This window comes from Podarcis tiliguerta (assembly GCF_965153285.1).
Source record: "Podarcis tiliguerta genome assembly, chromosome: 3".
NCBI classification, from domain to species: Eukaryota; Metazoa; Chordata; class Lepidosauria; order Squamata; family Lacertidae; genus Podarcis; species Podarcis tiliguerta.
In genome coordinates, this window is record NC_139536.1 from 17,533,127 (window position 1) to 17,549,098 (window position 15,972).

The window sequence follows — 15,972 nt, forward strand, 5'->3', positions numbered from 1 at the left end:
ATGGTCAGGGGCCCCTTTACCGTGTGTGTGTGTGTGTGTGTGTGTGTGTGTGTGTATATATATATATATGCGCAATAAAAGAGCATGGAATTGGTGCTTATCCCTGCAAAGCAGAAATTAAGTGCAGGTTATCAAAGATATTCATTTCTAACAATAAATGTCTGCGCTGTAGGGCTGTGCAAGGCAGCCCTAATTTAGTTCAGGGCCCAATGCAATGATCCAAATCAGGCCCCAGACCAATTCAGCCCCCAAATCTAAACAGAGGTGTTGCAGACTCCTAATGCTTAATTAAGCTTCTAAACCAAAATTAAGCATGCAGTCAGTGGCCGGGGGGCGGGGGAGAGAAGGAGACCTGCCAGTAGTGAGTCCTACCTCCATCATCTCTCCCCCCCCCTTCTTTGCTGGCTTACAAACCCCACCACCGCTTTTGATAGACGCAAATCGCTCCAGGTGGACCTGACCTGGGGTTGCCTCAGCATGAACAGGACAAATTCCAGATCCGCCAAATGAGTCCAGGGTCCAGGATTTGTCCAGACCAGATGCACAGCGCTACTGCTCAGCCCCTCAAATATTTACCGGACACCTTCCTGTGCTTTAAACTCTTTTGTGCTTTTAACTCTTTAATTGCTGGTGGTTCTTCTTTTTTTTTAATAAAAAAGGCCAAAGGCTACCTCAATACTGCAATTAAGTGGTATACAAATTTTCATAATAAATATTAATAGTAACACAACAATATCTCCTTTGGAAGGGAAAAAAAGGATTGTGGACGTAACGAATACGCAGGGAGATATTGGGGTGTTCATACGCATATTCGCTTTGCGGGGGCAAGGCTTCCCTTTGAAATGACGTTATTACCTTCCCCCTCCCAAAAAGAGGAGCCCGAGAGCCATATGATGCGCCATGTGGAACCCGTAGTTCATCTCCCCGCCAGTCTTCTTGTGCATGAAGCGGCAGAGCTGGAGGACCTTCAGGTTTCCCGATCCTGCCATCACCATCGCAAGGGACATCAGCACCACACTCAGGCAAGTCTCCAGGTTGTAGTGGCCTGCCTTAAATATGGACACAGAGGAGGCAAGGGGTCAGTTCCACTAAGCAGGCAAGCAACACAATCCCAGGCTCAGAAAGTAGGAAGGTCTTATTCAGAAATTATTATTACAGTGGTGCCCCGCAAGACGAATGCCTCGCAAGACGGAAAACCCGCTAGACGAAAGGGTTTTCCGTTTTGGAGATGCTTCGCAGGACGCATTTGCTATGGGCTTGCTTTGCAAGACGAAAATGTCTTGCGATTCCTGGGGTTTTTTTTTCGCTCCCCACCCCCTTTTTCTAAGGCACTAAGCTGCTAATAGCCTTTTAGCAGCTAATCCGCTAATCCCTTATGCCTTTAATAGCCGCTAATAGCCGCTAAACCGCTAATAGCGCTAATCCGCTAATGGGCTTGCTTCGCAAGACGAAAAAACCGCTAGACGAAGAGACTCACGGAACGGATTCTTTTCGTCTTGCGAGGCACCACTGTATTATTATTATTATTATTATTATTATTATTATTATTACTCCACCCTTCATCTGAAGACCACAGGGCAACTCCACAGCATAAAAATACAGAATGAGAATGCAAAATACAGTGGTACCTCGGGTTACATACGCTTCAGGTTACATACGCTTCAGGTTACAGACTCCGCTAACCCAGAAATATTACCTCAGGTTAAGAGCTTTGCTTCAGGATGAGAACAGAAATCGTGCTCCGGCGGCACAGGGAGGCCCCATTAGCCAAAGTGGTGCTCCAGGTTAAGAACAGTTTCAGGTTAAGAACGGACCTCCGGTACTTAACCCGAGGTACCACTGTACACAATAAAAGCAAAAGCAAACCAGTAACCTCCCTCCTATGCATGGCTACTCCCTGAGTTCAATGGGACGCACTCCTAGCTAAGTGTGTCTGGGTTTTAAAATAAGGACAACCATTAAGGTGTCTGTTGTAACCATTCCTCATAGGGGAGAGGCTGCTCCTTCATCTAAACTTGAGGACCTTGAATGGGGCCTGCGAATGAACTGGGAACCAGTGCATCTATTCTAAAGCAGGGGTTATTTGAGATCCCTCCTTTGGCAATCCTCACAGAACCGTAAACGACGCAGGCCCCAAATATCGGAAAGACCGCATCCTTCCCTACAGACCCTCTTGGGCACTGACATTGGGAGAGGGGCCCTTCTGTCCTCAGGCGCTTGGGGGTGGGGGTAAAAGGTAAAGGTACCCCTGCCCGTACGGGCCAGTCTTGACAGACTCTAGGGTTGTGCGCTCATCTCACTCAAAGAGGCCGGGGGCCAGCGCTGTCCGAAGACACTTCCGGGTCACGTGGCCAGCGTGACATCACTGCTCTGGTGAGCCAGAGCTGCACACGGAAACGCCGTTTACCTTCCCGCTAGTAAGCGGTCCCTATTTATCTACTTGCACCCGGGAGTGCTTTCGAACTGCTAGGTTGGCAGGCGCTGGGACCGAACAACGGGAGCGCACCCCGCCGCGGGGATTCGCGGGGGTGGGGGTAGAAGCCTGCAAAAAGGACTTCTCTATGGGAGCCCCCAAGTTACAGAACTCCCTTCCCACAGAGATGCACCTGGTACCTTCATTATACAGCTTCTACAAAATGATACAAGACGCACCTCTTTGCTCTGGCTTTTGGCATTTGAGGTGTTTATTTTTTAAGACTCCCCTTGTTTTTATGACTGGAAGTTGTTTAAAACTGTTTTTAATATTGTGTTTTAATGTTGTAACTTGCTCTGGGACCTTAAGGTCAAGAATAGGCAATAAATAAATAAAGCAAGCTGTGGAGCAAACTCGGAACAAGTACCCATTCCTCTTCTCAAACTCTGTGTTTAGCTAGCAGAAGGGTAGGTTACTGAAGTTTTTGAGGACGTGTGGGGTCAGGGTGATGGTCCAATGATCCCTCTCCCCCTCCCCCAAAAAATTCAACCAAAACAGCATTATAAAATTTTGGATTTTACTATGAACAATAGTGAATCTGGAGAAACTTACTATGGAAGCTGTAGCCGAGGACAAACACTTCATGAAATCTTTTGCAAATGTGTACTAGACGGAGGAATTCAAAATTGGCACATGTCAGGAAAGTGCAAGAAACAACCGTGGGGCAGGGAGTGAACCTCAAGGCATGCAAACCACTCACTCGTCCACCCTGCTAAAGCCTCGCCCATAAATATGCATCCTTCATTATTCTTTCGTAAGATCAGAATCAGAAGAGACCTGAAAGCCACCTGGCCCTGAAGCAAACACTTCTAAACCTATAATCCAGAGTTAAGAAGCAGGGTTTCCTCAGTTTTTGCCCCAGTTTCATCAAAACACACACACACACTGCAGCCTCCCTTTGCAACCTCCCAGAAAACACGTTAAAACCGTGTTTCTTCAAACAGGCCCCCTATAATGTTCTGAACATTATATTATTGTAGTAACAAGGCTGCAGGTTATTTTAAGTTTGCTGCTGCTGCTGCTGGCACTGCTGGCCCTTTGTGGATCTGTGCACTGCCAGCAGAAAGCAGGCATGAGCTAGTTGTCCCAGGCGTGAGATGCTGAAATGTAATTCATCATTATGGTAAAACCATCCACATGGCTCAAGCAACGTAGTATGGAAGAAACTGTTAGAATTCCTGCTCCATGACTGCAGTCATGGGATTGTTGTCTATCAGATGACGGTATATGTTTTGACTCCGCAGAGTGGGAAGTGACGGAGACAGGATGTTTGTGTTACTGTGTTCTGTGAAGTGGGACTATTGTCCTTTGTTCTTTCTCTTTGCTGTCTGATGCTAGAGAGAGAGGGAGCCATGTTGCAGCGCTCCGTGTGTGTTTATATGTAAAGAAAGTAGATTAGCCAAAATGCTGAGTTGCTGAGGTCTGTTACGCAAACTGCGAAGACTCTGTGGATCCCTAAGTGTGCCAGTGTCGGTTGGCATCAGTCACTGTGATGTTCGGACAGAACAAAGCTTTTGAAGCTCCTGAACGATTGACTAGGAGGGAGGGAACATGCCAGTCGGGCATGTGTCTCTGCCAGGGTCCTACTCGAGTGTAGGCCGAGCTCCTGACAGAAACATCATTCCCCAACCCTTTTCTTCTTTTAGGATAGGGGTGGGGAACCTGTGTCCCCTTCCCTCGAAGCTGTTGGACTCCAATTGCCTCTAGCTCCGTTCAGTAGGGAGCTTATTGATCAGGGATGCTGGAAGTCATTGTCCAAAAACATCTGGAGAGTCGCAGGTTTCCTACTCCTGGTTTAGCAAGTATCAATATCAAGCTTTCACGGGGACCCTGCATGTTCAATTGTTACTTTAAATGTAAAGGTTCACCATTGTTTCACCCGATGTGTATATCTTTAAGGGGCCAGAGCAAGGGCCAGAGCAAAATAACGAGATCCAGCTTTACAGCTGTGAAACATAGCAGGTGCTGCTGAGTTGCATTGATTAAGCTGTGTCAGGAATTGGGTGTAGTATATAAGGAGCAGCACCCAGCTCTGCCATTACCCTGGGGGATGGGTTGGTGGTTGGGTCTGGTTTCTTGTTGATGAATTTAGTGTAAATGGAGTTTTTGTTTTTGTAATCAAAACCTTGTTTAAGTTATTTTTGAGTCCCTTTTTAATGCATGGTCTCCCCATCAAGCTCTCTGCAGCGCTAACATACTGCAAATAGCCAACACTGCAGTCACAACTTGGCCTTGAAATTCACAGACACAGAACAGAGGGAAAGTGGGGGTTTGGGAAGGCATAAATTAAGTTCTCTGGACTTGCATAGTTCCCTGAGATGACATTACACTATAGAATCATAGAGCGGGGAAGGGACCACAATGGTCATCTAGTCCAACCCCCTGCAATGAATGAATCTTTTGCCCAACATGGGGCTTGAACCCACGACTCATCCCTGCAAGTCTATGATAACAAATCATGACCAGCTACTCATGCACTTACCAAGCAATTAAAGGCAGCTAGGTTTTCTGAACCGGCAAATCGAAAACCCAAAGACAAACAGGCCCCAGCGATGATGTAGACATGAGCCTGCCTAAAAAGAAACGTTTGGCATGAGGTGTGTCTTCATAAACAGTTAAAAGATTATATCAAATTACACTGGCTTCCACTTCCTCTCTGGTTAAAAAAAAAATCATGCAATTGAGCTACTTCTGCAACAGGAAAGCTGAATTCTCCTAAAAAGCACTGGAGGGGTGAACTGACCTGTCATAGGAATGCTCGCAAATAGCCTTTGCTCATTCAGGATGCTGTTGCTATGCACGCTTTTCCGTGAATTTATCCCATGACTCAGCTGTAATGTTCAGGGGTCCAAAACCACACGGGAGTGGTCAAGCACGTGGACCTTCAAAGCAATAAATCAGGGCTTCCATTGATCCAAGCAACTGGCCATGCCCGTGTGGTTGTGGACCTTTACCTTTCCTGCCCCGATCTGGCCACAGTGATCCATGCAACGGTCACCTCCAGGCTTGACTACTGTAATTCGCTCTACGCGGGGCTGCCCTTGAAGCTGTCCCAGAAACTCCAGCGGGTGCAGAATGCTGCAGCGAGGCTCCTCACGGGGTCCCTGCCATGGGAGCATATTTACCCAGTGCTTTTCCAGCTGCACTGGCTCCCGGTGGAGTACAGGGTCAGATTTAAGGTGCTGGTTTTGACCTTTAAAGCCCTTCACGGCCTAGGACCCTCGTGCCTATGGGACCACCTCTCCCGGTATGCCCCACGGAGGACCTTAAGGTCCAAAAATAGCAACACCCTAGAGGTCCCGGGCCTTCTCAACACTGGCTCCGGCCTGGTGGAACGCTCTGCCTCATGAGACCAGGGCCCTGCTGGATCTGATTTCTTTTCGCAGGGCCTATAAGACAGAGTTGTTCCTCCTGGCCTTTGGCTTAGAATTAATTTGATTCCCTCCCTCTCTTTCTTTTTCCCCTTTCTCCTCCTGTGATGAGGCTGCATTTTAATGTTTTAATGTTGTATTTTAATCTTGTTTTTAAGCTGTATTTCAAACAACTTGTTTTTATTATTGGCTGTTAGCTGCCCTGAACCCAGCCTTGGCTGGGGAGGGCGGGGTATAAATATTTTTTTATTTTATTATTATTATTATTATTATTATTATTATTATTATTATTTATTATTAAAAATTACAGAGGTGCTGTGGGATGATCCTGCAGGAAAGAGCTTTGGGTTGGGAAAGTAATTTTGATACAACCTGGTTTATATATTTTCAAGAGGTTCTTCTCATATTGCTAATGCAGTGCAAGAATGCAACCAAACCCTGGGGCTTTGGGACTAGATGGATGGATGGAAAAAGGAAGACTGGCAAAGCCACGTATTCAGCGCATTTCTATTAACTTCCAAAAGCTCAACAAGCAGAAGGAGATGTCTGCACACAGTCATCTCTAAGGGTGCCTGATTGCAATACATTTGCAGTACAGGCATTTATGAGTGTTCAATTCCTGCACATGTGGGAAAGCAGCAGGGCTGTTGCGCTTTCCTACATGTCAGCAGTTAGCCAGGGGTCTCAGCAAAGCCCTGATGCACCTCCGGCTCATGAGGAGACCTTCCCCAGAGGGGAGCAGGACTTGGCTGAGCAGCTCGGCAGTCACGCAGGGAAGAAGTTTCCCCGCATGCCAGCTGTACAAGATCCGCTGCCTCTCTGGCTCACGTGGATCAAGGGGTCTGACTCCACATATTTCTTATTTATTTATTGAATTTATATATTGCCCTATACCCGGAGGTCTCAGGACAGTTCACAAAAAAGATTGCAATATATAAAATAAAAATAAAACCCAATAATAGCCCCCACAGCACAAGAAGCTGCCATGCTATAGAACCTCCCGCACCCACTGACATAATATGTCTAGGGCCCCTGAGTTTGTCCTTTGCTATACCTGCCCAAGGGCTACAGGAAGTAGGAATCGGTTAGGGTTAGGGTCCCATTTGATTACTTACGCCAGAGTCTCCAAATTCAGGTCTTCGGAAGAAGGCATTTCAGTCGCATGAAGGGATACGCTGTTCTCCCTCACAATCTGTTAAAAACAAGCCAGCAGATGCAGAGAGTCATTGCTGTTTGTGCAAAGGTTTCTGTAGCTTCGTGGATACACTTTACTTTTTAAAGTCAGAACCCAGTTGCAAGATTTTAATTTTGGATGCCTGAAAACAAGAGGACTCCAGTAACCTATTCTTCCATTAAAGATACAGTCTGTAAGTATTGCATGTCTTCTTTTATACTGCAAGTTACAGCTCACTTCTACACATGGTTAGCTGGAATTGAATTCCATGAATGGAGCTTGTTCTCAAGTCAGCTTGCTTAGAATGTGTGGCTTGTCTTGTTTATGTGAAATAACAGGTCCACTGCATGCATGTCTCTAGCCACAAAGTGTAGAACCCAAGGGAAAAATGAAGGAAACCAGAAAACTTGGGCAGTTTTGCAGGTCTGCCTGCCGGAAGCATCAAATGCATTTTCTTTAGTTTATTACTCTTTAGCAAGGAGCAGAAAAGGTGAAATTATCAGCTGAATCCTGGTTTAAGAACATAAAGGTAATGGTACCCCTGCCCGTACGGGCCAGTCTTGCCAGACTCTAGGGTTGTGCGCTCATCTCACTCTATAGGCCGGGAGCTAGCGCTGTCCGCAGACACTTCCGGGTCACGTGGCCAGCGTGACAAGCTGCATCTGGCGAGCCAGAGCCGCACACGGAACGCCGTTTACCTTCCCGCTGGTGAGCGGTCCCTATTTATCTACTTGCACCCAAGGGTGCTTTCGAACTGCTAGGTTGGCAGGCGCTGGGGCCGAACGATGGGAGCGCACCCCGCCGCGGGGATTCGAACCGCCGACCATGTGATCGGCAAGTCCTAGGCACTGAGGTTTTACCCACAGCACCACCCACGTCCCTTGTTTAAGAACATAGGAAGAGCCTATTGGACCAGGCCATCTAGTGTGGAATCCTATATTCGCAGTGGCCGATGCCTATGAAACCCACAAGAAGACCCTCCTGTGGTTTCCAGCATTGGAAATATTCCAGAAATAGTACCTTGGGTTAAGAACTTTGCTTCAGGATGAGAACAGAAATCACACAGTGGCGGCGCAGCGGCAGCAGGAGGCCCCATTAGCTAAAGTGCTTCAGGTTAAGAAGCATTTGTGCCTCTGACTGTGGAGACAGGGCATAGCCATTTGAAGCTAGTAGCCATTCATAGTCTTATCCTCCATGGATCTGTCGAATCCTCTTTTAAAGCTAAGCTTCTTTACTGGGCAGAGTGAAGCGGTTGCAAAGGAACTGCAGATACCTGCAAGCAACTTGTGCATATCCTGGTTTATTAAGACAGAGGCATTATGGTGAAAACTCGGCCACTGTGTGCACTAGAAAACTCGTGGTCCTCTGAAACAGGTGGCATGAAGCAGATGAACAAGGCACCCTCGTCCAGACCTGTTGATGTGTACAGGGTTCCCCGAGGGTAGAAATTCCCTGAACCGCTGGCTTCGTGTAACAGTTTAGTTGGAGGAGTGCTACTTACTTGTGGCACGTTGCTGTCAATCCACTTAGAACTGGGCAGAATGTCATCCCACAAAATCAAGCACCGAGCAAGCGTCTGCAAACAAAGAAAGAAGAGGATCAGAACAGGGTAAAGGAAAGTGAGTTGTGATGAACTCAGAAACGGGCAATTGTGTAAGAATTCCTAAGGAATCAATTAGAGTTGATCAGGAAGTTACAGGCACTTCTGTTTCAAGCTCAGAACCCAAAAGCACCCTGCAATTCTTAAGACTGTCGGAGAAAACACAAACCCTCTTTCTCAGCACGGTGCAATAATCTACGCAAGAATTCTATTTTGCGAACTCGGTTTGAACGATTTGTGCACCATTACACAACCAGACACTGGCTTTCATAGTCTGCGGCTAGAGTGTTAGATCGGGGTTCAAATCCCCGCACGGCCACAAAGCTCATTGGGTGACCTTGGGCCAGCCACGGTCTCGCAGCCTAACCTACCTCACAGGGTTGTTGTGAGTATATAACGGGCAGGAAGAGAACCACGTTGAGCTCTTTGGAGGAAAGGTGGGATAAAAATGCAATAAACAAACAAGTAATGCCATGAGCCAACGGGACCAGATCAACTGCAAAGTAGCCTTTGACTCAAAGCCTAATACAGTGGTACCTCGGGTTACAGATGCTTCAAGTTACAGACGCTTCAGGTTACAGACTCCGCTAACCCAGAAATAGTACCTTGGGTTAAGAACTTTGCTTCAGGATGAGAACAGAAATTGCACGGTGGCGTCGCAGCGGCGGCAGGAGGCCCCATTAGCTAAAGTGGTGCTTCAGGTTAAGAAGAGTTTCAGGTTAAGAATGGACCTCCAGAACGAATTAAGTTCTTAATCTGAGGGACCACTGTAATTTGAACAAGAGCATCTTGTTTAACTTTCTGAGTAGCATTTCTGGGCTTCCTTTTTTGCTGCTGAAAATCGCCCAAGAATATATTTCTTTACACAACAAGCAATTTAGCGGACAGATTCAAGTGCGACTCAAGCTCACATTGCCAACCGATGAGCACACAGGTGTTTTGGCTTTGCTGAATTTTGCACTTCTGCTGGCTACATTTGGCTTTGCACGTACAAACTTTCTCTTATGCAAAGTGACTCTAAAACTGGGACAGGATGGAGAGAACTGTCGTGTGTGTGTGTGTGTGTGTGTGTGTGTGTGTGTGTTTTCTTAAAAAGATGAATGGCCTAAGCAGGAACAGCAACCAGCATGCGTCCAGACTGAAACATGCAAAAGTAATTCATACAATTTATTTTAACAGATTTGCATAAAGTAAACCCAATAAAAGGTAAACTACTTAGAAGCTTTTGTTGATTCGGTGGTATATAAACCTTCTTTTTTAAAAAACCCTCAATAAATAAGGAAATTCCGTTTTGAGCAAAGGGCATTGCAGAAGAGCAAAAAAACAAAAGACCCCAAAATATGAACATACCCTTAATAATAGAAATTCTGGTTTCACGAAGTCCAACAAATACATGGTATCCGGAGCTCGAAGCCAGTCAGCAATGGACCTAGCAAAATGCAAGTAAAAAAAATAAAATGAAAGAGTTCTGAATTACAAGGTCTTGCTTAGGGAAGCATGGAGACATGCTTCAGTAGAGCACATCTTGAATGGCTGAGTTTGCTTGCTGCTTTTCTAACTTCCTCTCTAATCTTTCGGCTCTGCCGCCCTCCTGCTACAATCCTCACACATTTCAGTAAGTTGCAGAGGCGCAATTCCAAATGCTCAGACTGAACTGCAAAGCTTCCTGGCATTTATTGAGTGTTCCTCCGTCACATTCTGGAGACTGCCTGCATTGTCATGAGTTGCAGGTACCCTTAAGCATGAAGTCCTGTGATTCTAAAAGGTTACGTCTCTTACACATAAAGCACGATTCCAAACCCAATACCTGTTGTTAGTCTTTAGGTAGATCATCGCTAGCGCCAGAGTTGCGCCTGGGCATGTCACGTCCACATTTATGGTGTCTCCTTCCTGTAAAGAATAAAAGCAGGGAGATAAACCAACCTGAATGCTAGAGAACGATGTCGCACACCACTTTTATATTTACAGTGGTGCCTCACAAGACGAAAAGAATCCGTTCTGCGAGTCTCTTCGTCTTGCGGTTTTTTCGTCTTGCGAAGCGGATTAGCGCTATTAGCGGTTTAGCGGCTATTAGCGGCTATTAAAGGCTTAAGGGATTAGCGGATTAGCTGCTAAAAGGCTATTAGCAGCTTAGCGCCTTAGAAAAAGGGGGTGGGGAGCGAAAAAAACCCTCAAGAATCGCAAGACATTTTCGTCTTGCGAAGCAAGCCCATAGAAAAATTCATCCTGCGAAGCGCATCGAAAAACGGAAAACCCTTTCGTCTAGCGGGTTTTCCGTCTTGCGAGGCATTCGTCTTGCAGGGCACCACTGTACTTACTTTTGTTCCACTTACAAATGGATTCCCGTAAAATATCTCAAAGCAATTTCTCAACAGCTTTGCTTTGTGCGGGAGGTGGGCCAAGGCAAACCTCTGAAGGTGGTCTAATGGACTCCTGCCCCCCAAGAAAAGCAGGGGTGAGCCTAATCAGTAACTGAGATGGGAGACTGTCTTGGAACTCCACGGATGGTGCTCTTGTGGGAATCTCCACTCGGCCAAGCTGATAAAGCTCCTCTTCCGACGTTAATTAACGACCTGAGCCTCTGATAAGGCTCCAAGGCACGTTCCTCCATTCAGCAGAGTTTCCAGCAAAATGCGGAAGTGATGAGATTTATGGCTACATGGCTAAAGAGTTTTATTTCTCGCTACGCAGACAGCAAAGAAAAATACATCCTCTCCCTATGAAAGCAGAGAGCAACTGAACAACAAAGGAACAGGAAACCACTAACGTCACATCCCATCTCCCGCCTCCCATGAGACTTCCAACAGCCTGGAATGTGACTGGAATGTAAACAGAGCCTTGTGACTCTAAGCAGCTGCTCACCGGCAAACAGAAACAACAGCTCTGAGGTGCCTTGAAAAAGGTGCGAAGAAACGAACCAACCTATTCCTTACAAAAGGATGAAGGGGAGAAACTGCAGTGCACAATGGCTAATCCTTGCCATACTCAAAGGGCAGAGCTCAGTTTCAGAGCATCAGCCCCTGGCATCTTCAGGTAGGGCTGAGAAAGACCCTGAAACCTTGGGAAGATGCTGCCAGCCGGTGAAGAAAACAGGGAGCTAGATGGACCAACAGTCCGAATCGGAATAAGGCATGGTTTAAGAAAACTAAAGTGTGCACCTTAATCTGGTAGCTTGGAGACTTGTGCTTTTCACGGTGCATTCCAGCTTGAAACCGCCGGTGGCCGCCGACCATATACTGGTAAAGCTGCTCAGGCACATTGAGGTCCGACATGCCTATCAAGTTGCTGCCATGCTGCAAGTGGAATGGAGAGCAAAGGGTTTAATAATAATAATAATAATAATAATAATAATAATAATAATAATGTATTTGTACCCCGCCCATCTGGCTGCGTTTTCCCAGCCACTCTGGGCGGCTTCCAACAAAATATTAAAATACAGTAATTAATCAAACATTAAAAGCTTCCCTAAACAGGGCTGCCTTCAGATGTCTTCTAAAAGTCTAGTAGTTGTTGTTCTCTTTGACATCTGGTAGGAGGGCGTTCCACAGGGCGGGCGCCACTACCGAGAAGGCCCTCTGCCTGGTTCCCTGTAGCTTTGCTTCTTGCAGTGAGGCGACCGCCAGAAGGCACTCGGCGCTGGACCTCAGCGTCTGGGCAGAATGATGGGAGTGGAGATGCTCCTTCAGGTATACTGGACTGAGCGCTATCCTGTTCTACAAACGTGTTTGCGGCCAAAGGTGCCTGAAGTACGCTCAGCAAACAAACAGGTACTGCATTCGGATGAAAATCTAGCAAACAGCCCAGCATCTCTCTCTCTCTCTCTCTCACTCACTCACACGTTCCCCAAAAGAGAGCTACACTTACCCCAAGGCAAACCATGCCCAAAGCTAAGCCAGCAGCTAGCGAATAGGACTCTCTGTCGGTGCAATACTCCATTTCAGGGCCTGGGGGCCGCCCTTAAAATTAAAACAATAACAACAAGAGTAAGTCAAAACAGAAAGAAAGAAAGAAAGAAAGAAAGAAAGAAAGAAGTTGATTTTTACTCTGTTAAATATTAACCTGAATTTTAGTACTAAAAAGCTTAGATCACCATATTTTGCTCAATATCATATTATCAGGGACAAATCAGGGGCCAATTTGGACAGCTTCCTTAAAGATGTTAGCCTGCGGCAGCAAAAATAAAACCCATCCATTCGCACAACTGGAAGGAGGTCTCCATGAAACCATTCGCGAAGGGAAGCCCACAGAGCGCTCGCTCCAGATGTTGTGAACTACAACTTAGCTTTAGCCAGAATAGCCAGTGGTCAGGGATGATGCAAGTCCAGTAACATCTGGAGGTTGAGCAAAACATTCATGACCCGGATGCCACCCCAAGAGATTTCCTCCCCCGGAGCTTTACCTATTTCCGACAGCAGAACCTCGGCCGTGTGCCTATGAGCCGTGCCTTGGTACACCAAGCCAATCCCTATCACGGCTGCCACTTGTACATTGTGAGGCACATCCAGCTCGGTGGAAGTCGGCGGCAGAAGAGCAGGGATGTGGATGCTGAGCAGGCGAGTGATGGACATGTCCATGGTGCCCAGCTTGGCAGCTGAGACCCCAAGCAGCAGCCCGATGCTCGTCATTTCGTGGCCCTGGCAGGAGAAACAAAAGCATCCATCAGGTGACTTTTTTGAAGGGAACAAATGCACAAACGCACACTCATGAGCTGCACCCCAAACCGAAAAGCCTGAGGCCATGTTTCAGGATTCTTTTATTTTACATCTTAATCAGATACCACATTTTTGGCTCTATAAGACGTACCCGACCACAAGACGCACCTAGTTTTTAGAGGAGGAAAACAAGAAACAAGAAAGCAATGCAAAGCCTCTTGAGCGAAGAGGGAGGAGCGCTTCCGTTGTGCTCAAGAGGCTTTGCATGGCTATCCCTGAAGCCAGAACAGCAAGCGATCCCTCTTGCTCTTCTGGCTTCTGGGATGGCTGCACAGCCTGCATTCGCACCATAAGACGCACACACATTTCCCCTTACTTTTTAGGAGGGGACAAGTGCGTCTTATAGAGCGAAAAATACGGTAAGTGCTGGAGATGCGGTGAGATCGAGGGTACATTCTTTCATATGTGATGGAGCTGTAAAAGGGTCAAAGAGTATTGGGAAATAATTTATAATGAATTGGGAAAAATGCTTAAAAACACCTTTCCCCAAAACAAACAAACAAAACCCCAGTTATTTTTGCTGGGGATAATTCAGATAGAAACTCCCAGGTGTCAAAAAAGGCTATTTATGTATGCCACTATGGCGGCCCATGTTTCGTTAGCCCAAAAATGGAAAACGAGCGCGGTCCCAAAGAAGTATGGCAACTTAAACTGATGGAATATGCACAGCTTGTGGACCTAACATACAGAATAAGAGAACAAGAAGAATGTTCGTTTAAAGAAGATTGGGAAATGTTTACTGAATATATTGGGGGGGGGGAATGTGTGCACTTGAAAACGTTGGCAGCATTAAGATGAATTCAACAGTGTAAATAAGTTTTGACAGAAGTAATAATGGAATACTGAATGGTTTAGTTTATGTAAAATATGCAGGGATTTATGCTATGTAAAATGAACCATGGAAAGAGAAAAAGGGAAGTCACTGTTATTTTATAAATAAATATTCTAAATTGTGAAACAGAAAATTTAATAAAACTTATATTATTTAAAAAAGGACTCATTTATTTTAACATACACCACACACAAACAACAAACACATACTGTTCGGAGGGGGCCCTTCCTTGCCCCCCATGACTAATTTTTTTTAGGGATGTGGGGAACTGCAGCAGTGAGGGAGGAATTGGCAAAGATCTAGTGCCTTGCCTTGCACAAGGAGAAAAGCTTTTCACCAGTGCGAAGCCATCGTTGATAAAACCATGGTTTGCTGCAATGCAGTAATGACGGTTAGAGTTGCTGGTCTGCCTCTGGAGGCAGAACTGCCGGGCAAGCAGAAAACAAAGGCAGACAAGCAGGCTTGAACTGTGGTTGCCTGTATGTCTGGGTACTAAACTACGATTAGCAGAAACCATGGTGTGGCAATCACACACAGAGCCCCCGGACGTTTGACGGTCTATTGACCCTGGGCCGCCTCTGCGATTGCTTTTTCCGCTGCCACGACCCCGTATCTCACGGGGACACACGGAGTCCAGTCAGTTGTTAACATAAACAATTGATCAAGTTTATTTTTAAATGCAGGAACAAGCTTATGGTTACAGTTAATTTTACTTGGCAGTTTCTTATTCTTAGTTCCTAACAACTGCAAACTGTTTATTCCAACTATCTAACTGACTCCACCTAACAATTCCTCTCACTCTCTCACAATACGACTCTACCAACCTGCACCTAAACCTCCCTCTTCCTTCTTCAACTCCCAAACCTCAACTCTCTCAACCTCAACCAACTGACTTTCAAAACTTCTCACTCTAACTTTTATTCCCCCATTGCATTCTCACTAGCCAATCACATCACACCTATTTTAACCCTTTCCTTATGACCCATCCTAGGAGGCAAACGCCACACATGGTTTGGCATGACCACCTGACTATAGTCAGAAATACAAAAATCGTGACATCCTCCTCCCTTTGCATTTGGGTCAAGCGTCTCACCTTTGTCAAGTAGTCATGGATGTTGAGTGTGGCAAGCTTTGTGAGGTGGCCATTCAAGCCCAGGGCCATGAGGAAGCCCGCATATTCATTGGCTAGTTCGGCATTTTTGGGTTTGTTGTAGACGATCCATGCAGAATCTATTTGAGAAGCAGGCGCGATCTTCAGTCCAGCAGCAACGCCATTGTGGAAGTTGGCCCAGCAAGCCATGTTAGGAGGCACATCTATGTTCCCACTGTTGAGGTCCACTGTGGTATTCCTAGGAGGAGCCCGGCCTACAGAGTGCAGAATGACCAACTGCATGTGAATCAGAACCGTAGAAGAAAACCCCTTTCTGCTCGGGAGGGCTAAGAATAGTTAGCTGCTTTGGTGTCACAGTAAACTACAGTGGTACCTCGGGTAAAGAACTTAATTCGTTCTGGAGGTCTGTTCTTAACCTGAAACTGTTCTTAACTGGAAGCACCACTTTAGCTAATGGGGCCTCCCGCTGCTGCCGCGCCACAGGAGCACAATATCTGTTCTCATCCTGAAGCAAAGTTCTTAACCCGAGGTAAGACTCTGGGTTAGCAGAGTCTGTAACCTGAAGCGTATGTAACCTGAAGCGTATGTAACCTGAGGTACCACTGTATAGTTATCCGCAAACATCAAACTGACTTGTGTTTTATATATTCTGTAAGCCTCTCAGAGTGGCGCGGTATAAATAATAAAATTATTATTATT

General features: G+C 46.2%; 1 protein-coding gene across 13 annotated transcripts in view; it reads right to left on the reverse strand.

Annotated features, from left to right (window-relative positions):
- Nucleotides 1-15,972, reverse strand: part of ANAPC1 (anaphase promoting complex subunit 1) — a 57,450-nt gene that overhangs the window by 9,723 nt on the left and 31,755 nt on the right. For all 13 annotated transcript variants that reach the window (XM_083432903.1, XM_083432902.1, XM_083432901.1 and 10 more), the window contains exons 28-38: nt 15,256-15,527; nt 13,018-13,252; nt 12,483-12,574; nt 11,777-11,911; nt 10,426-10,508; nt 9,969-10,047; nt 8,520-8,594; nt 6,960-7,036; nt 4,956-5,046; nt 3,026-3,079; nt 856-1,049 (exon numbers count right to left, since the gene is read on the reverse strand). In XM_083432903.1, coding sequence (XP_083289029.1) covers nt 856-1,049; nt 3,026-3,079; nt 4,956-5,046; nt 6,960-7,036; nt 8,520-8,594; nt 9,969-10,047; nt 10,426-10,508; nt 11,777-11,911; nt 12,483-12,574; nt 13,018-13,252; nt 15,256-15,527 — 1,387 coding nt within the window. The remainder of the gene's footprint in view (nt 1-855; nt 1,050-3,025; nt 3,080-4,955; nt 5,047-6,959; nt 7,037-8,519; nt 8,595-9,968; nt 10,048-10,425; nt 10,509-11,776; nt 11,912-12,482; nt 12,575-13,017; nt 13,253-15,255; nt 15,528-15,972) is intronic.